The sequence below is a fragment of the Polypterus senegalus genome, chromosome 10 (assembly GCF_016835505.1).
Source record: "Polypterus senegalus isolate Bchr_013 chromosome 10, ASM1683550v1, whole genome shotgun sequence".
NCBI classification, from domain to species: domain Eukaryota; kingdom Metazoa; phylum Chordata; class Cladistia; order Polypteriformes; family Polypteridae; genus Polypterus; species Polypterus senegalus.
The window spans coordinates 171,451,564-171,473,465 of record NC_053163.1 but is presented as its reverse complement, the minus strand read 5'-3'; the positions used below and the strand labels follow the sequence as shown (position 1 = coordinate 171,473,465).

At 40.2% G+C, this 21,902-nt stretch overlaps 1 protein-coding gene across 1 annotated transcript in view; it reads left to right on the top strand.

Annotated features, from left to right (window-relative positions):
• The first annotated feature begins 410 nt into the window (after positions 1-410).
• Positions 411-21,902, top strand: part of si:ch211-119e14.1 (myb-binding protein 1A-like protein) — a 39,821-nt gene continuing 18,329 nt past the window's right edge. The window contains exon 1 of the mRNA XM_039767491.1: positions 411-564. Coding sequence (XP_039623425.1) covers positions 562-564 — 3 coding nt within the window. The 5' untranslated portion in view covers positions 411-561. The remainder of the gene's footprint in view (positions 565-21,902) is intronic.

Genomic DNA, 21,902 nt, shown 5'->3' with positions numbered 1-21,902 from the left:
CAGTAAAATAGTTTCCGGACTGCAAAGCCTCTGCATATTTTTGTTTATGGTAATAAGCTCTCTGTTGATGAAATAAAGACAAGGTGTGAATTTGTCACTGAAATCATATTTTATAACTTGCAATGAGCTAAATATTCATTTAACTTTCATTGCCTCTAAGTGAGGTGTGCTTTTTATGTTTATTACCACTACTACTACTACTACCCCCCTACACCACTACACAGCTCCAGGCATTCACTGAACAAATAAGATGTGGTCGTCTTTTTTTTTTTTGGTGTTAATTGGTGTTATTTAAAGTTTACTGTTGTAATGCTCTGCAGTTTGTTTTTAAGCACGTTAGCGTGAAAGTCCACTGCACGCTTAAGCTCCAAACCCCCATCCGCCCCTGTCAATTCTGGTTAGAGCGTGTCACCTTGTACAGCCTCTGATCGCAGCTCTTCTCCAGGATGTGGTCTCCTCTGTTGCTCTGCCTCTTCCTTGCTGAACTTTGTCAAAAAAAAACATCTTTAATCAAACGCTGCCCTCCAGCCTAAACGCTCGAGATTGCCTTCTCTGCGGAAAATGGTAAGGCTTGAATATTTATTATCGTTCTGGAGCATTTAGTTACACAAAAGATGATCACACTAATTAAGTAGTGGAGGTTTGTCAAGTCAGTGAATTGTCTACTAACAGCAATATGCCTTTATAGCGCCTCACTCTGACTGTGATTGCTAAGTCAGAAGTGTTATTTATTTTCAGTTTTCTTTCTTTTTCAGTTATGCTGGCTTGTGCATGTTCAGGTCATTGTAAGAGTGTGGATCGACATACATACATGGGTGCAAACAGACATCTATCTGTTATATATAGCGTCTTTCATATCTATCCATTATATAGTACCTTTCATATCTCTCTATCTACCTGTTATATAGTGCCTTTCACATCCATCTCTGTCTCTGTCCTGGGCCAGCACCACCATTAGGGCAAATTAGGCATTCACCTAAGGAGCTGATCATAAGGGTGGGGACGCAGCCGCACGGGTTAGCAGCTATTGAACAGTCTGTTGGCGCACTAATAATCCTGGCCTAGGGCACAGCACTGCAACTATCTATTTTATAGTGCCTTTCACATCCATCTGTCTCTATGCAGGGCTGGCACCACCATTAAGGTGAATTAGGTATTTGCCTAGGGAGCTGATCATAAGGGTGGAGACCCAGCCACACGGGTTAGCAGCTACTGAACAGTCTGTTGGTGCACTAATAAGCCTGGCTTAGGGCACAGCACTGTAACTATCTAATTTATAGTGCCTTTCACAGCTGTCTATCTAGGAGGACCATCTTTGACTTTCCACTGCATTGATTGTGCTTGTTCATCAAAAATGTCTTCTTTTCGGAGATGTAAAGTGCCTTGACTTTGCCGAAAGCTGCAAAATGTCACATTTTTGAATGGTTTCTGTGCATTTTAAACCCTGCTGTGTCCTTTGGGTCTGTTTTGACCCACCATATGCTTTGTTGGAATTTAAAATCCAAATAGGTTATTTTGTCTGTTCACAACTCATAAACCTTCTTAAGTGTCATCCATTCTAAAACTTGGGATCGTCGATCCAGCAGGTTAAGATGTCTAATCAGAATAAATCAGGTTTGAGCGGGAAAACAGTCCGACATCCAGGACAGCTTTAGCAGAGCATCAGAATCGGGTCAAGAAAGATCCATTGAGTTAGCATTTGAAGGCCTTGTACGTGGACGTCCTTAGAAATGAGAAGAAGTAGAGGTTACTCAAGTCAATGTATTATCTGCTATTGTCTACTGACGGCATTACACCCGTATAGTGCCTCACTATGACTGTGTGACTGCCAAGTCCGACGTTTTCTTACTTTGTAGTCATTCTAGTTTGTGTACAGACTATGCTGCGTGTGGAGATCTCTCTATCTATCACCATTGACTTTCCACTGCATTCATTGTGCTTGTTCATTGATGCATAGAAAATATCTTCTTTTCAGCTCAGAAATGTAAAGTGCTTTGACTTTTCCAAAAGCTGCAAAATGTCACATTTTTGCATGGCTGCTGCACATTTTAAACACTATTGTGTCCTTTGGGTCAGTTTTGACCCACCATATGCTTTGGTGGAATTTAATTTCCATTTAAAGTATTTTGTTTATTCACAACTTATAAAATCTTCTTAAATGTCATCCATTCTAAAACTTGGGAGCGTCAATCCAACAATTAAGATGTCTAATCAGAATAAACCAGGTTTGGGCGGGAAAACAGTCTGACATCCAGGACCGCTTTAGCAGAGCATCAGAATCAGGTCAAGAAAGACCCATTGAGTCAGCATTTGAAGGCCTTAGAAATGAGAAGGATGTAGAAGCTAATTAAGAAGTGGAGGTTACTCAAGCCAATGTATTATCTGCTATTGTCTGCTAACGGCATTACACCCGTATAGTGCCTCGCTGTGACCGCCAAGTCCGACGTTTTCTTACTTTATAGTCATTCTAGTTTGTGTACAGACCATGGTGTTTGGGTGTGATTATCATCTATCTATCTATTATATAGCACCTTTCATGTCTATCTACCTGTTATATATTGCCCTTCACATCTGTCTGCCTATGAGGCAGCCACTGACTTTCCACTGCATTGATTGTGCTTGTTCATAGTTCATACATGCATCCTAAATGTAATTGTTTCACCTAAGAAGTGTAAAGTTCTTTGACTTTGGCAAAAGCTGTGAAATGTCACATTTTTGTGTGGCTGCTGTACATTTTAAACACTGCTGTTTCCTGCAGGTCAGTTTTGATCCACCATTTACTTTAGTGGAATTCTGGAATGGTCTTGCAAAGTTCCTGGTGATTCATTTTGAATGTGCGTGTCTTGATCAGGGCTGAATTTAGGGTTTTATAGACTTTTTCTGTTTTGCATTGCCATTCGTTAGGATCACATCCCACATTTCTAGGGGTGTGGTCTCTGGGGTCATGACCTCGAGTTCATCAGCAAAACAGGATAAAAGATCAGTAGTTGCAGCAAGCTTTATCCGATCTGTGGGTAACTCCTTTCAACTCAAACAGAAGTTCTTTCTTGTTATTGATTATTTTGGGGTCTTGCCTGTTTTTTCGATCTTCTTGTCTAAATTTTTGACTGTGATTCTTACGATTCATTGGGGTTTTGGTCACTTTATTTAGCTTTTATTTTTTTGTTTTCTTTTGAATTTTGCATGCAGGTCCCAGTTTGACTCAAAAATATTACTTCTCTCTTTCTTGCCAAGTGCCCACATGAGGAGTGGCGAGTTCTTGTGTTTACTGGGTTTGTGCGTAATGCTTTACTGGATTTTTTTTTGACCCTTTGAACTGTTTGTCAACTATTCTAAGGATTTTGTTTTTGGTGTCTGTTAGATTTTGGATTTGCCTTTAACAGGCATTGTATGCTTTTTGGGGTCTTCAGAGCATCTACAGAGCTATATATATATGTGTGTGTATGTGTGTGTGTGTATATATATATATATATATCAGAGTGAAAAAATGATGTGGCAGGCTAGTCCATTTTGCCCAAATTGAATTGCAGCAACTCCAAATTGTACGCAGCACTTTGTATGGCCCCTGTGTTCTTGTATACATGCCTGACAACATCGGTGCCTGCTTCTAATGAGATGACAGATGGTGTTGTGGGGGATCTCCTCCCAGATCTGGACCAGGGCATCACTGAGCTCCTGGACAGTCTGAGGTGCAACCTGGTGGCATTGGATGGACCAAAACATAATGTCCCAGAGGTGTTCTATTGGATTTAGGTCTGGAAAGTGTGGTGGCCAGTCAATGGTATCAATTCCTTCATCCTCCAGGAACTGCCTGCATACTCTCACCACATGAGGCCAGGAATTGTCATGCACCAGGAGCCACTGTACCAGCATAGGGTCTGACAATGGGTCCAAGGATTTCATCCTGATACCTGATGGCAGCCAAGGTGCCTTTGTCAAGCCTGTAGCGGTCTGTGTGACCCTCCATGGATATGCCTCCCCAGACAATCATTAACCCACCACCAAACTGCTCAAGCTGAATGATGTTACAGGCAGAATAATGTTCTCCATGGCTTCTCCAGACCCTTTCACTTCTGTCACGTGCTCAGGGTGAACCTGCTCTCATCTGTAAAAAGCACAGGGCACCAGTGGTGCATCTGCCAATTCTGGTATTCTATGGCGAATGCCAATCGAGCTGCATGCTGCTGGGCAGTGAGCTCAGGGCCCATTAGAGGACATGGGGCCCTTGGGTCACCCTCATGAAGTCTTTCTGGTTGTTTGGTCAGAGACATTCACACCAGTGGCCTGCTGGAGGTCATTTTGTAGGGCTCTGGCAGTGCTCATCCTGTTCCTCCTTGCCCAAAGGAGCAGATACTGGTCCTGCTGATGGGTTATGGACCTTCTATGGCCGTCTCCAGCTCTCCTAGAGTAACTGCTTGTCTCCTAGAATCTCCTCCATGCCCCTGAGACGGTGCAGGGAGACACAGCAAACCTTCTGGCAATGACACGTATTGATGTGCCATCCTGGAGAAGTTGGACTACCTGTGCAACCTCTGTAGGGTCCAGGTATAGCCTCGTGCTACCAGTAGTGACACTGACTGTAGCCAAATGCAAAACTAGTGAAGAAACAGTCAGAAAAGATGAGGAGGGAAAAATGTCAGTGGCCTCCACCTGTTAAACCATTCCTGTTTTGGGGGTCATCTCATTGTTGCCCCTCTAGTGCACCTGTTGTTAATTTCATTAACACCACAGCAGCTGAAACTGATTAACAACCCCCTGTGCTACTTAACTGACCAGATTAATATCCCATAAGTTTCATTGACTTTATGCTATACTCTGATTAAAAAGTGTTCCTTTAATTCTTTTGAGCAGTATATATGTATATATGTATATATGTGTATATATATATATATATATGTATATATATATATATATATATATATATATATATATATATATATATATATATATATATATATATATATATATATATATATATATATATATATATATGTATGTATATATATATATATATATATATATGTATATATATATATATATATGTATGTATATATATATATATATATATATGTATATATATATATATATATATGTATGTATGTATATATATATATATATATATGTATGTATGTATATATGTGTAGATATATATATAGAATTTGGTTATAAAATAGAGCTGTCTTATGCTTCTCTAAGATCCTCTAATTCTGTAGCTTTTATTGTAATTTACGTGTCTGCTTTTATATTTTTGACCAGCCACCCTAAGTTTAATCACTTTTAGGTGGTTTTCTTTATATTTTAACACATTTTATATCAGTACTTTCTTGTTTTAGGTGCAGTTCAGAGTCCTGTGGTGGGACCAGATCTTTTCTCTCTCTCTCTCTCTCTCTCTCTCTCTCTCTCTCTCTCATTTATTGCAACCAGGAAATATATTTTGGAAACATAATTTTGTGACATGGTGAAAGAGTTGTGAGACCTCTGAAAATAGTCACAAAACAAGCCAGAACTATTACCATCCAGTCCAGAAAAGGCTCTACCCAAGCCAGTCATCCCCCAAATGCTACCTGCAGGCTGCGGCCTACACAGACTTAAAAATGGGCAGCTAAATTTAGATACACCATTAAAACCTCTGACTTGATGAGACAAGTCCTACAAAGAAGCTTGATAAATAATTTATTGTAGAAAAGGAAAGAAGTGCAAAAAATCAAATAACAGAGGTAAATAGTAACTACAAAGGTTTTATCTAGAAAGGCAATCCAAACTAGAAAGTTCCAATGCATTAATATGAAAGTAAATCATATTAAAAAAACAAATAAAAAACAAAAAATAACCAAAAAGGTCAGTTAATCCAAATTAAAAGTAGCACAAACAACAACTGCACCAGCTCAATGATCCACTGCTAAGATCCCCTCTCTGGCTCAGAATGAGGTCCCAACAGCAGAGCTGACAGGGTGGTCCCCTATCTGGGTACACATGGAAAGGCTGCATATTTAAAGGCATAGTACATAAAAACATGAAGAGTGCCCTCAGTAGGTGTGTGGCGGCTCAGTGTTTAGAGCTCTGTTAATGGCTTGAACTTTAGTTTGCCTGAATTCACTACTTTAACCATTCTTCGTCACTAGAGCTAAACATGGGAATTTGTTTTTAAATCCTGTGCCCCGCGCTACTTCAAACATTCTTACCACTAATGCCCTTTTCCATCGATATCACCGACTGGTCCTGCCTACTGCACTGCATTTGATTGGAACTCAATCCAGTCCCTCAAAATAAACTCATAATAAAATTCATTTATTTTTATTTTAATGAAACCATATCTGCTGTATTTGGCAGTTGTCTGCGTGAAGTATTAGGCAAAGGCTTTATCAGCTACAAAATCATTGTGATGAATGTTTTTACACGCTCGTTCAACACAATTCGCTACTGTTTCTTGTTAAATTCTATGGGAGAGTGCAACTTTTTTCTTCCAGAAACAAAAGTCATTTGGAGGATGAGAATTTAGCAAACAAAGTGCATTTACTTGGTGGAACCTGAATTATATCCGTTACACCTTAAAACTTTACCACATCTGTCAGAGCTCATGCCGTACATTTCCGTTCTATCTGACTCTTGAAGCAGAGCATGCTGGGGTTGAATGTCTAACTCGACTGTCATTTTTCACTCTGCTGTGCAAGGCCATTCTGACTGCACCTCGCACATCTGCTGGCTCCATTTTCTTCATATGCTTTGAGTATCACAACATGAATTACATTACATCTGGATTTGTAATACATAACCGAGATCACATTTTCACGATGTTATGGTGGCTGTTCATATTCGAAGCAGCAAGATTAATTAATTTATTTATTTATTTTAATTGGAATCATGCCAGATAGCTAGATAGATGGAAAGAATGAAGTGACAGCCTACATAGATGGATAGAAGGCACTATATGATACATAGATAGAAGGCACTATATAATAGATAGATGGATAGAAGGCACTATATAATAGATAGATGTATAGAAGGCACTATATAATAGATAGATAGATAGACAGATGGATAGAAGGCACTATATAATAGATAGATGTATAGAAGGCACTATATAATAGATAGATAGATAGACAGATAGATAGAAGGCACTTTATAATAGATAGATAGATAGATAGAAGGCATTTTATAATAGATAGATAATTGTGAAAGACACGATAGATAGATATATAGATAGAAGGCACTATATAATAGATAGCATTCAAGGCAGCCGAACAAAACACAGGCTTGGCACAGGGCTCGTCTTTTCCCATCGAATGTCGGTAACTTGCTTCAAAGAAAAATGGGCAAGTCACAACACGTGAATTGTGGCAGCTCAAGTACATCAGCACATCAATCGAAAGTTTTTGTAGTGTTCAGTGTTTAAACGAGTGAAGATATTTCAGGGTGAGGGGGCAGCTGAAATGAAATGGAACGATGGCGGCTTCGCCTTTAGAACCGGGCCTGGATAGATAGAAGGATCTATATAATAGATAGCTAGAAGGTACTATATGATAGATAGATAGATTGATAATTTAGCGTATGCGCAGTATTAGATAGATGGATAGATAGAAGGCATTATATAATAGATAGATAGATAGATAAATAGATAAATGTTAAAGGCACCATACAATACATATATACTATAGGTGCTATATAATAGGTAGATAGATATAAGGAACTATGTAATAGATGTGAAAGACACCACATAATAGATACTGTTGATAGATAGATTGATAGATAGATAAAAGGCACTATATAATAGATAGATGTGAAAAGCACCATATAGTACATTGGCAGATACATAATGAAAGGCACTATATAACAGATAGATATCAAGGACAGATATAAAAGGCAATATATAATAATAAATAGATTTACTTTATTTGTCCCCAAGTGTAAATTACAGTTATAACGCAAAATAACAGAAACTTGCAAGCACAACCAGAATATAAAACATGATATTTGTCACAATGCTTTTTTTAAATAAAATACTGTTATTATTTTACTCAGTCCAGTGACAAAAAGTGCTTTTCTGTCTCTCTTTACACTTCTGTATCTTAAGTATGGAGTGACAAGTAGCTGCCAAATTTATTTCTAGTCTTGATACCTTGCAGTCTTTTGACCTCATGTTGTGTGTTTTACTTCTTTGAAATGTTGTCGTCTATTAAAAGGATCAACTGTGGATTTGAATGTCCTGAAGATTTAAAGGCCAGTTTCTGGTTTATCTTTTTTTTTTGTAACTTTTTTTTTGTTAGGTTTTAGAAAAAATTGCAACCGTGCATATTGTGTCTTGCCCTAAAAACGTTTATCTTTCTGAGATATTTGACTCTGTTTTTTCATGTATTTATTTATTTATTTTTTGGCTGCAGTCGCACAGCCTAGAAACTGCTTAAACCTTCATTTTAATCTCTGATGATACTGAGATACTGCGCCGTTGTCACAGTTTTAGACTTAAGGGCTGCTCTTGAGATGTCTGAATGCATCATTTAATTGCACAGAGTTGACAGTTTTGCTCATCGGCCCCCATCTTCATTGGTTTAGGTTGGCTTCACACAACAAGACTCTCCGTGACTTCTCGTCAGATTTAACAACTGCAGTTGCTGAATCGCTCTCAGGAGGTGTAAGTCCAAGGCTGGTGAATGCAACAAGTTGTGGTCACTCAAAATGTCTCAAGAATTGTTGGTAGAACCAGGAAGTGCATGATGATTAGGAAGCAAAATTTCGGGGTCGCAATAAGCAGGGTTTAGAAGACCACTACAGACAAATGAAGCCGAGAAACCAATCCATCGAGCAAAGCATTTGAATTCACCAAGAGATAAAGGCAGTGTGCCACATTTACACTGTCACTTCTGGTGACGTCCTCATCACATTGTTCATGGTCGCTTGACCAACTTTTAAGGCGTGGCACAAACAAACAAAACGAGACAATAACAAAAATGAGCTTCTTAATTTTGACTCCAGTTGTGAAAAAAACTCCAGAAATTGATTCCTCACACGCCCAAACCCCCAAGACAGTCAAAAACCCACACGTAAAGGAGGTTAACACCACACTGACATCATGCCACCACGCTTCACTGTTGGAATGGTATTGCACAAGTGATAAGCGGCACCTCCTATCCTCCAGACATGATGCTAATCCTGGTTTTAATCAGATCAGAGAATCCTTTTACTTATAGTCTGAAGGTTCTCTCAGGTGCCATTTTGCAAACTCCGAGCAGGCTTCCATGTGTTGTCTGGCCACTCTGCCATAAGCCCTTGTGAAGAAATCAAAAACAAAGTGTTGTTGGTGGAATTGCTCGTATAATGCTGGTGAGGCTGAGTAGTCTCGGAAGACTGATACTTGGTCAAGGAGTGTGTGTAAAACAGACATTTGACAACTGATGTACCGTATATACTTGCAGATAAGTTCCCCCGTGGATAAGTCGGGACTTGATTTTACTGTATAATTTCCGATATTTTATAATGTCGGTCATATAAGTCAAATGCGGAAAACTCACGCTATTGGTCCAAGAGATTATATGCTAACGCCCACCTAAGAGAGTAACCACGGAGCACACGGCCTTTGTTTTTTTTTTTCTGTGTATTGTGCCTATGTGACCACACAGTAAGACCCAAACTATTCCGAAGTGACGTTTGTACCGTTTTCGGTTTTTTGGATCTCACACCCTCATACACCTTTATCGTAAGAGAATACCTTACTGTATATACGATGGAGCATTCGATCAGAAGAAAATATGAAGCTGTTTTTAAATTAAAAGTCGTTGAAATGGTGAAAGAAATTGGTAACTGCGCTGCTGCAACAAAATTCGATGTGTCTGAGAAACTGGTGAGAGATTGGAGGAGAGAAGAAAATGTAAAAAAAAAAAAAAAATAATAATGATCATATTTTTGAATGGGTGTATAAGTCGGGGTCTGATTTTATGATCGATTTTTTTCGGGTTTCAAGGCCAGACTTATACGCGAGTTATATATGGTAGTTCTTCGGGTTCTTTTATGTATAATTAACAGGAAATGAAGTAAATGGAAGTAGATCAGTAAGGACAGGGAACGGAATTGACATCATCAGAGGGAGCCTAAACTGAAGTTATTAATACGAGACTGGGGGCAATGTCATAGAGAAAGGGACCCGGAAGTGGCGTATTGGCGTGGAGTTGAGGTATTGTCCAATTATTGATCTTCTATTTTTCTGTTTAAAAAAATAAATAAAAAGAAAAGGCATTAGTACTTTGTTCCAATCCTCTATCTTTTGTTCTTTCATGCTTGTTTGAGCCATTTGACTGCCCCCTAAGCACACATGTGTGACACCCAAGATTAGTGGAGTGATGCAGTGCTGCTTGTCTTTCCAGAAGTTTCTTCCATCTCCAAACAGGCTCTCCTTAGCTCAGGCAGTGTAACCATTGGGTTCTTAGTCATCTCTTCACCGTGGACCGTTTCCCGTGATTGCTTTGTTTGGTCAAGAAAGCAGCCTTAGGAAGACTCATAGTTGTTCCAGCCATTTTGAGAATTATGGAGGCCACTGTGCTCTTGAGATCCTTTAGTGCTGCAAAACGTTTCTTGTAGCCTTTTAGATCTGAGCTTCAACACAATTCCTTTGACCTCGTGGATTGATTTTTGCTCAGCTGTGGGATCTTCTGTAGACAGGTGTGGTGCCTTTGCTTACCATATGCAATCCATTGAATTGACCAGAGAAGAACCTCAAACAAGGTACAGAAACATCTCCATGATAATCAGCATGACCATTGGGTTCTTGGTCATCTCTTCACCATGGACCTTTTCTCATGATTGTTTAGTTTGGGCTCTAGGAAGACTCGTGGTTGTTCCTCACATTTTCCATTTTTAGAATTATAGATGCCACTGTGCTCTTGGGAACCTTCAATGCTTCTGCCATTTTCTTGTAACCTTCCAGTATCCAGCAATGATGTCTCTCAGCTCTGTAAATGATTCCTTCAACCTTGTGGTTTGGTTTTTGCTCGACCTTGGGACCTTCTCTACACAGGTGTGTGCGCACCTTTCTTAATCAGTTCCAATCAATTGAACTGAGCGTAGGTGGGCTCCAAACAAGGAGTAGAAACATCTCAACCGTGACCAATACAATGGGATACTCCTGAGCCAAGAGCCATAGCAGAGGGTCTGAATGCTGGTTTCGATGAGATATTTTAGTTTCTTACTTTATTAAATTTGCAAAAATTTCTAAGACCCTGTTTTTGATTTGTCATTCTGGGGTATTGAGGGCTACTTGACAAAAGGAAGAAATGAATTTAAAGGATTTTCTCACAAGGCTGTAAAATGACAAAATGTGAAAAAGTGAGGGGGTATGCATCAGTGTTGTTGTTAAGGCCCCTGATCTCTGGCATTTAGCCCCCCTCACCTGTCTTATATACCTGTCCCCTTACCAGTCCCTCACCTGTCCTTCTCCATGTAGGCTTCTAAGCCCAAAATTTTGCAAGCCCACTCTTTATTCCTCCCATTTCTGTGTTATGACAATACTCGTCAGCAGTGCCAAAACTCCAAGGGAGATATCCCCCCTTTGTTTACCCTGTGAATACTGCAAGTGGGACACCCACTCCCCACATCAACCTCATGAAAACTCCAAGGGGGTTCCCTGCCACTGCCCATTGACCATGCAAAAACTACACGGGGGGTCTGTTGTACTTCTCCATCTGACGAAAACTACAATGGGGGTACCCAACCATACTGCTCGACCCCATGAAGACTGCAAGGAAGACATTCACCCACGCTCTTCGATCCTACAAAAACTCCAAGGGGGACATCCCTCTTTGCTTGTCAGCCAAGCAAAAACTACAAGGGGTCAATCTTCCACGCTCCTTGATCCAGTGAAATCTACAAGGGGGGGACAACCACCACTCATGTGTTGACCACGCAAAGTCTTGCTTCCTGCTTTACCATCTACTTTATCAGTGAAAGGGTGGGCTATGCCCTTAATAAGTGACATACTTTCTCAAGGCACTGTATCAGTCAAAAATAAATGTAGCAGCATATCGAAACATTTCAGAAACTTTTACCCCTTAATGATCTTAGGGAATGATGGGAAAAGAATCTCACAATAAAAATTTCAGGAGAGGATTGGAAGTCAGCAAGTCAGGAAATGCACTGCAGGTCCATGTGTGCTCAATAATGGGACTCAGAATTGTTTATCGATCACTTACTGCAGATCTTGTTTAATACAAACAGGCTCTTCTTAGTAGAAGTGAAGAGCACCTCACCTTCCGTTGAACATGAACTGCCTGCTATGGTTGCCACCTAAAAAGAAGACTTTAACCTTTTGAAGTTAACTTGAGTCGTCTTGTGGTGTAAGGTGAGCTGCTCTCACCAGTTCAGCGACTCATCAGCAGTTAAACTCACGCAGCCGGGGCTGCTTCTTGTTGATTGAGTCACCACTGCTGACAGGCAGCAGTTTCATCTGCACCACAACTTCTAAAACCCAATTAGGTAAGTGAAGCAGCTACTTGTGTTTTTCTTTGAGCTCGTACTACACCGAGATAAAGAAGAAGTTGAGACTGACGTGACATCTTTGGCACTTGGGTGTCTCAGCTCAGCCAGATTTAGCAGCGTAGTAAGGAAATGAAGCTTAATGGGCCGCTCCTGAAATTATCCAGGCAGTCAAAAATACTGTAGTGTTAAGGATAATAAGGACAGATAAATAGATTAAAAGACAGACAGGAAAGGCGCTATATAATACAGAGATAGAGAGGAAAGGCGCTTTATAATAGATAGATAGGAAGGGCACTATATAATACAGAGATAGATGGAAAGGAAAGGCACTTTATAATAGATAGATAGATAGATAGATAGGAAAGGCACTATAAGACAGATAGATAGATAATTTAGTGTAGTTGGCAGGATTAGGATTAGATAGATAGATAGGTAGATAGGAAAGACAAGGCACTCTATAATAGACAGCTACCTAGAAGACACTATACAAAAGTTTGCCAGCTAGGTAGGAAAGGCACTATATAATAGATAGACACACAGATACATAGAAGACATTATATAATATATACTGTAAATAGATAGGAAAGACAAAGCACTATATAACAGACAGCTAGAGAGGAAAGGCACTATATAATAGGCAGATGGATAGATAGGAAAGGCAATGTATAATAGATAGACAGCCAGAGAGGAAGGAATGGATATATAGATAGATTGGAAAGGCACTATATAATAAATATATGTTATATCCATTGTATAGTGCCTTTCCTCTCTAGCTGTCTATCTATTATATAATGCATTTCCTACCTAGCTGTCAATCTTTAGTATACTGTCTTCTAGGTAGCTGTCTATTATATAGTGCCTTGTCTTATGTATGTATGTATGTATGTCCTAACACCCACAGCTTTACTATTCCTGAGAGAGAATACTTGGGGTCAGCTTCATTAACTTTTGCACATTTGTAGAAAGACATTCTGAGATACTACAATAGGAACACACTCTTATGCAAATAAATCCAAAATGACTCACCATAACATCCCCATTGATTGTAAATGTAAGACCAAACCATGCCCAAGAACAAGTTACGCGTTGAAAAAAAATTCTTACATGAATTCAAGTGATCCATGAAAACATAAAAGTGAGCGATTGGCAAAAGACATTCTTCTGCCATCCTCTGTGGTAGAGCAAAGCCTTCTTTCTCCACAAAAGTGTATGAAAAGTGGGAACTGGTAAAGCATCCATTGGGGTACAAGACCTTCTCTATGAAGAAGGATAGACTTGATGAGATGCTTGGATTGTCTCAGAGAGTTGATGAAAGTGAAGAAGAGGGTGTTTGCTCGGAGCCAGAGGGAGGTGTGGGGTGCAGCCAGCAGTTTGAAATGTCTTGGCAGTGGAAGAGATGAGAGTGTGTGGAGCAGCAGGGACAGAGTCATGTCTATTTACCATTATAATGTATAGTGCCTTTCTCTATCTATCTATCTATCTATCTATCTATCTATCTATCTATCTATCTATCTATCTATCTATCTATCTATCTATCTATCTATCTATCTATCTCGAGGGTCAGGAGCAGTGGGGTGGCATGAACTCTGCAACACTTGCACAAACTACCACCCTCGTTCCTCTTCACCCACCATTCTCTTGCTGGTCATTACAATATACAGACATGTTCTTCCATAACCAAGTTACTGAAGAACTGAAGAGCACATTAGCTTCTTTAACCAAGGTATTAGTGTATGACAAAGTGTGATTCCTGAAAGGCCTTCTGTCAAACACATTTCCATAAAGCATCACCTAACTGGCACATTTGAATAGATTAAAATCATGGAAAGCAATTTTAATATTAAAACGAAAACACCAAATACAATCATGCCCCCTTTCCTTCATTAGTATGCAACCTGGTAGTCAGACACCCATGCCCCCTTTAAAAATCAGTCATGAGAATGCGTTGCTCAAACTGTTTAGGGTGCGTGATTTGACTCGGGAGTTGGTTGGGGGCTTGACTGCCCATTCTCTTCAAAAGCAGGTGGCAGCGGTGCAGAAAGCGGAATTGGCATTCTTGGTTTTATGAGTGCTCATCTGAGTGACTGAAATCGGACTTTTTTTTAATTCACATTCCTAATATAGTTCCGAAAGTGGAAACATGAAAGAGGCCGAGCTCTCGGAGGCTTTTAAAAAGAAAAAAGAAATGAATATGCAGAATTTGATTCAGTGAAGCGTGCGTTTGTCTCCTTTCTGTTCTCCTTTATTCTCACGCTTTCTTCTCATTTTTATATTCTTTAAAATGATGCCAGGTTGCATTGTTTTGTCAAGTGTACATTGTGCAGGGAGACTCCTACTTGCATGTTGTCCCTGAACAGCAGCAACAAAACAACACCAACTAAAGACACACACACCCACACACAAACGTATACATAGCATGTAATATTTAACAAATTCACAAAGTCTTCAGTCCCCTTCACTTTTTACATATTTTGTTATTCTGCAGCCTTGAGCTTAAATCATTTCAATTCATATTTCTGCTCATCAAGCAACACACGAGACAGAACGTTTCCGAGTAAAGACAGGAGGAAGACGAAGATGCCTGCTCTCTCCTTTTGCGTTCGAGAAGGGGGGCTTCAAAAGTTAATGCTGTATTACACCCAGCCCCCTAACTCTCTTTTTTGGAGAACGTACAAGAATAATAACGGTAAGCCCCTGAGGTTTTTGTCTGTCATATTTGATTCAGCACCTAATCATTGCTCGAAAGCATAAGGGGGAGATTTTTCCCAAGGTCTTCAATGTTATAGAAGACTAGCAGGATTACCCGGCGGTGAAAACCGGTGAATTTCCCAAATGAAAGAAACAGAATATAGAAATAGAACAAACATTTTTCTGATTGACATTTTATTGTAAGTTCCTCCACTCTGGATTCTGTGTGCTTTGGAGTTTCAGACGCCCTTGAAATAGACTTTGTTGTGGCATCTGAAGTGGACCTTCCAATTCTATGTCTTTTTTTGGGTGGCATGGGTATATTAGCGAAAAGCGGAACAATTATAATGTGTTACATGGTATTACGTATGGAATAAGCACCACAGTGAGATGAATTAACGTTATTTACAATACGTCGGAAAGCAAACAAATAAAAAATGGCGGGTAGGGGTGCTCTGTTTCTAAGGAGCGTCTGTGTTTAACTGTGATGCCATCTAACAGATGTTGGCGATGGTGACTACAGAGAGAAGTGACATACAACTGGTGCTGCGGTTGGGGAAAATGGTGGAAGAAGGATGCTGTCTTTTTAAGGCGAGTCTCTGTTCAAATGTGCTTACATATAATGGACGTTGGTGAATGAAATGCAGAACTATCAGTGTGTGTGGGAGTGTGTCATGTGGAAACGCGGGTGTGTCAGCCGGTCACGCGCACTGGGTCGTTCATGTTTTACATCCATACAGCAGTTGCTCTTCACCCAATCAAAGCAGTCGGCCTTCTCATACTTGGAAACTTCTGCCATCTCTTGGCAATTTAAAGAAACGTGGGTAAAGAGTGACACACAGAGACCAAAGCTACCGCTAGATGGCACCGCTGTGAACGTCTGTTGTAACGTGCAGCCATCTTGTCGATGATAAGTACGGGGACATGTGGCGAATGTTGTGTCGGTGAAAAGGTGCCTTGCGCATGACCATGAACATTTTTCTCAACCAAACATACCCCATGACCTCCTCCTGGTCACAAAGGAGCCCCATCCCCAGTTTGGTGGCGATCGGACACCCGGTGCAGATTTGTATGGCGGACAAACAAACATACATACATCGACTGTGCTTTAGATACTCTTTGATTTTTCTATCTGAGTAAACCGCCAAAGCCAGGAGCGAATTTGGTCTCAAAACCGGCCTGGGTATCCTTCAACGAGTGACGTGATGAGGTCGACCCTCCATTATTCATTGTAATTTTGTTAAAATTTGTGATGAGCCTATGATGTGAACTCTGCCTGAACTGTTGCCGAACTTAATCTGTACACTGTTGTTTAGACACAACTTAAAACTTGATGACATGCTGAGAAATAAAATTTAACGAAAAATAAAAATTTAGTAACATGTTCTTACATGTTCTGTCCTAATATGAAAAATTCCTATAACTGTGCTTAATAACTTTATTACATCATACTAATAATCACAGCTGTAAACCACTAATTATCGTCACGCTGACGACCAGAGAACAATAAAATGTATAATACATAATCTAAACTAATTAATGGTACTGAAGAATTTAAATACTAGATATGAGATAAAATAAATTTCAATAATGTGTATGCTGGGAGGCACGGTGGCTCAGTGGTAGAGCTGCTGCCTCGTAGTTCCCGGGTTCACTTCCTGGGTCCTCCATGCATGGAGTTTGCATGTTCTCCCCGTGTCTGCGTGGATTTCCTCCCACAGTCCAAAGACATGCAGGTTAGGTGCATTGGCAATCTTAAATTGTCCCTGGTGTGTGGGTGTGCGTCCTGTGGTGGGCTGGCACCCCACCTGGGATTTATTCCTGCCTTGTGCCCTGTGCTGGCTGGGATTGGCTTCAGCAGACCCCCATGACCCTGTGTTAGGATATAGCAGGTTGGAAAATGACTGACTGACTGTATATGCTAACTGAAATGTAGCGGTATTGAAACAGAAACCGGCAAAAGGCAGTTTTGACCAAATTTTTCGCTGCAGCGTTGTGTACTGACAACTAAAACAACTTGATGATGTAATGCGGCATATTACTGTATATAGGACTATATAAATTGCAGTACCGGACAGATAATGTTTAGTAGTTTAGAAAATTAATTTTAATGTCAAACAGTAACCAGTACATTAAATTTATTTCATGAAATGGCCGGCCCATGGCCAGACCAGAGTCTGCAGCCCACCGGGCATTGCCCAAATGCCCTAATGGCCAGTCCGCCCCGGTCCAAAGCAAAGACAACATGGGAGCGACTCGACTTTGACTTGAACATAGCTGTCCAATGATGGCCTCCACTCAGCTTGACAGAACTTGAGAGGATCTGAGGACTGCATGTGAAAAAAAATAGAAGGGGCTAAGACCCTGATATGTGCAAAATCTATAAACACTCCTGCTCAATGGCGTAGCAATGGATTGTGCAGACTGTGCAAAGCACGAGGGCCTATGAGCTTGGGGGGCTCACTTGGGGCCATATAGATATTTTAAATAACTTAACTAAAACAGGAGTTTCACAGTCTCGATGCAGTGACTTCATCGTTCAATGTCTTGTTACCCTCAACTCTGACCTCGATGGCTGATGACGAATTGTGTGCTGCTGCCGATCTTCTCGTTGAACGCCATAGCACCGACATTTCCACAGCGAGAGGAGACATCCACCGATGGGTTCAGTCATCCATGAATTTTGGCTCAGGTTCCCACCACTCACTCCTTTCACCAAATCACGACCTTCAGTTGAGAGTTCACTCAGAGAGGGTGGTCCCTCCTGCCCCCTGTACATTCATCAGGAGTGACCTTACCCTGGTGAGTGCCGTCCGCTTCTTCATCCTTCTGTGCCATTTCCAAACCAGTTGCCTCCTCTCCTCAACAGTACCAACTCTGCTGCTCTTCCTTCTTTTCATTCAAACCTCCTCAGACTGCCTCCTTTCTCTATTCCCGTCTTGCCTTTTTTCTTCTGTCTCACTCAGGCTCCATTCCTACTTTTAATGGGTGCAGGTACCTAATCACAAGAGACCTCTGATGAGGGAATTGGCCGAAGTGCATACATCTGCATGCGAAAGCATGCTCGGCCAATCCCCCCATCAACACCCCTGGGCCACTCGTCCACACTAACATATGCATCTATGCTCGCCTGCAGCCTTACGCTTTTTAAACAAAATCTGCACGTTGCCGCAGACCCCCTAATTTGAGGCAGCGAACGTCCTGTATCTCATGAATAGGAGGCAGCAGGTTGCCCGTAACATTTTGGGTTGCCTTCCCTGCCGGCTTCAAATGGTAAAGAAAGTTAAAAAATGAAAAAGACAGAGCTGTAAATGGATGTGCGGTCCAATTCGACACAAGTCAGAGAGTTTCAGATTATAGTCACACATACAGGAAATCGAAACTCACTTTGGTATACTAAACTCTCAAATGCATTGCCTTGCATTCCATCAGATCTGGTTGCTCAGCTGCCATCCGATCAGACTGATGATCTGACGTCTCTGTGCGGATATGAAATGCAGAGAATGAGCAGGAAGGACAGGCTCTACCAGGTGTTCAGCAGGTGTGTGGCAAAAGTGGCATCTTTGCACAGATGTTCTAGTGAAAGGTAGGCGAGGAGACAGCTGTGCCCATTTATTCTGCACTGAAGTGGACAAATCTGAGTAGACGATCGGCTGGCAGGCCAGTCTATCTGTGCAGAGTTAGGAATTTAGGTTTTCCCTGTCTAGCATGCTGCATGGTAAGTGGGGCTGCAAAGTTTAAGCCTGCTAAGGAACCGAACTGTCCATCTTCATGCAGATGATCGTCACTGGATCAACAGCCCATACGAATGAACAAATCAAAAAAAGAGATCTCCTTTATTTCTTTTTGGTTTTTCCTCAACAACAATGAGATCAGAAAGAAATAAAATGGAGACCTGGGCTTTTGTCTCCTGCTTCTCATATTTGCCACCAAAAAAAAAATACCCTGGTATTCTCACAAGGGTCTCCTCATGAATTTTAGCAGAGATCTCAGCAAAATCACAAACTGGGCTCAGATTTTCCAAGTAGCATCTTGAAATTTTTATTTTGCAATTTCTTTTTGTTTTTATTTTTTAACATTTTATTGAATATACTGGGGATTCCCCTGCTCTCTTCGCTCGCCTATCACCTCCCTGTCCACCCCCAGCCACTTCGTGTCTCTGCCACTCGCGTTGTGAAGAGGGGGGCTGAATGCACCCCAAGGAGATGCAGTCGCTCCTCCGAAACCCCCTCTTAAACGGTGATACAATGAGAAACAAACCTCCTCTTTGCTCGATCAGCTGTTGCTGCTGCTTCCGTGCTGTGAGATCTGCATCTCGCACGGTGCTTCGAACAGCCTGTACAGCAACTGTTCTACTCTTTGTCATTTATTTTCGGCCCCGGCCATGGTTAAATCTTTTGGCACAAAATCTTGTCTCATGGGACTTGAGTTCTTGATATTTTTTAGTTTATAATTTAGAAATGGAATAAGAATCTGAAAATCTAACATCACGTTAAACTTTGACAAATTCTGAAAAGAATGATACCAAACTGTTGTAATGTGAAATGTTGCATACAAGTTAATAAATATTTTGTATGTCTTTTTTTGTAACTTAGACAAAGCAATCCTTATATATAATTTGATACTATCCATTTTTGTGGTGTTCACGTCAATACCTCGACTCAGTACAAGTTAGAACCATGCAATGGGACTCTGCCTCTGTAGTTAGAACATAACGTGGCAAACACGGACGCAGTATTGCATGATTGGCTAAGAATGTTTGAATGCTTCAGTGACGCCGCTGGACGGCCAAGTATAGTGAGTCAGTGTTGGTTTGAGCAGATAACAGTAAGTTTGGTTGATTTTTGGAACATTGGTTTGGTGGGGTGTACTTTCCAGGACTAACATTGTCGACTAACTTAAACCCCTTCAACAGAACCGTAAGTAATTTAGAAAAAGAAATGGAACCAATCAAATGCTGTAAGTCACTTGGAGAAAGACATCAGTCCCATAAAAAAATATGAAGTTTTGAAAGAGATTAAAACAAAACTAGAAAGAGATGTCACAAAGTATTCCATGCTTCTTGAACGAAATTCTCAATTTTGACTCCTTTTACGTCAGTCATATCTTGCGTTTCCTTTCTGTCTAAGACAGTTTCTCCTAAGGAATTTGTCTGTGACAAAACTGATTCTTAAATGACACATAAATGAGAATCTCTCTGAGGTCTCCTGAGCAACCAAAGATCAACCTTCGAGAATTATAATTTTCCTATGGGTGATTTGTGGACAAACAAAGAGGCCTTCCTTAATCTTTTTTTTGGTTATTCATGGATATATCTGTCTCAAATATGAAAATCCTTTAGCTTCCTTGTTCATCACTTTCCTGAAATGTTTCATTAGTCCAAGTCTTATATGAAGAGGAAACAAAAATAACCTAATTGAGTTAACAATATGTGCCTCGTTTTTCCGCCCTGGAACCAAATGCTGATAGAGTGGCCTGTTCTTTGTAATGTGATGAGACCCTTTCACATGGATGGATAGATAGATAGATAGATAGATAGATAGATAGATAGATAGATAGATAGATGGATGAAAGGCACTATATAATAGATAGATAGATAGATAGATAGATAGATAGATAGATAGATAGATAGATAGATAGATAGATAAATGAAAGGCACTATATAATAGATAGATAGATAGATAGATAGATAGATAGATAGATAGATAAATGAAAGGCACTATATGATAGATAGATAGATAGATAGATAGATAGATAGATAGATAGATAGATAGATAGATACTTTATTAATCCCAAGGGGAAATTCACATAATCCAGCAGCAGTATACTGATACAAAGAAACAATATTAAATTAAATAGTAATAAAAATGAAATTAAATAAATAAAAATAAAAAAGCAGACAATAACTTTGAGTAATGTTAGCATTTATTCCCCTGGGTGGAATTGAAGAGTCGCATAGTGTGGGGGACGAACGATCTCCTCAGTCTGTCAGTGGAGCAAGACGGTGACAAAAGTCTGTCACTGAAGCTGCTCCTCTGTCTGGAGATGACACTGTTCAGTGGATGCAATGGATTATTCGTGATTGACAGGAGTTTGCTTAATGCCCGTCGATCATGAATGGCTGTCCCATTCTCAAGATTTGGTATTTCTGAGCTCTAGTGATGCTACTATTAGAGGACCACAAGATGTCCCACCTGTAGTTATGCTGTGTATGTTTACTTATAATATGAAAGGAAATCACAAAACTAAATGATGGCAATAGAATGATACCTAAAAGTGATTTTGGTAATCAGCGGGTCAAATGAGATACAGTATATATAAAAGTGCTCAGGAAACAAAACCTTTATTGACCAGTGCAATGGTTGAAAACAAAAGAGTCTTAAAAAAATGTAAACGTCTGCACACTTGAAAGCAAACACTCACGGGGTGATGTTGGTTCAGTGGGATTCTTTGCCCTGTAATCTACATGAATGTTTTCAGAAATGTCATAGCTTGGTGACCTTCCTTCAGGCCTTACCATTTATAAAGCCCAGCCTGAGCTGGGATGGACTGCTCATCTGCTTTGTATTTCTAACTTTCCTAAGGGCTGGCCTGCCCATGATTGTTCTTCACAGTCTTATAAATTCATGTTGACTTGCTGACCTTCTCTCTGCTTTATCCATTCTCTTGTTTGAGTTTTTAATAATGATTTGTAACATTTCTATAACGATGCTCTAAGTTACTCAAAGTGCTTTACGTAGACAGAGGGGAAC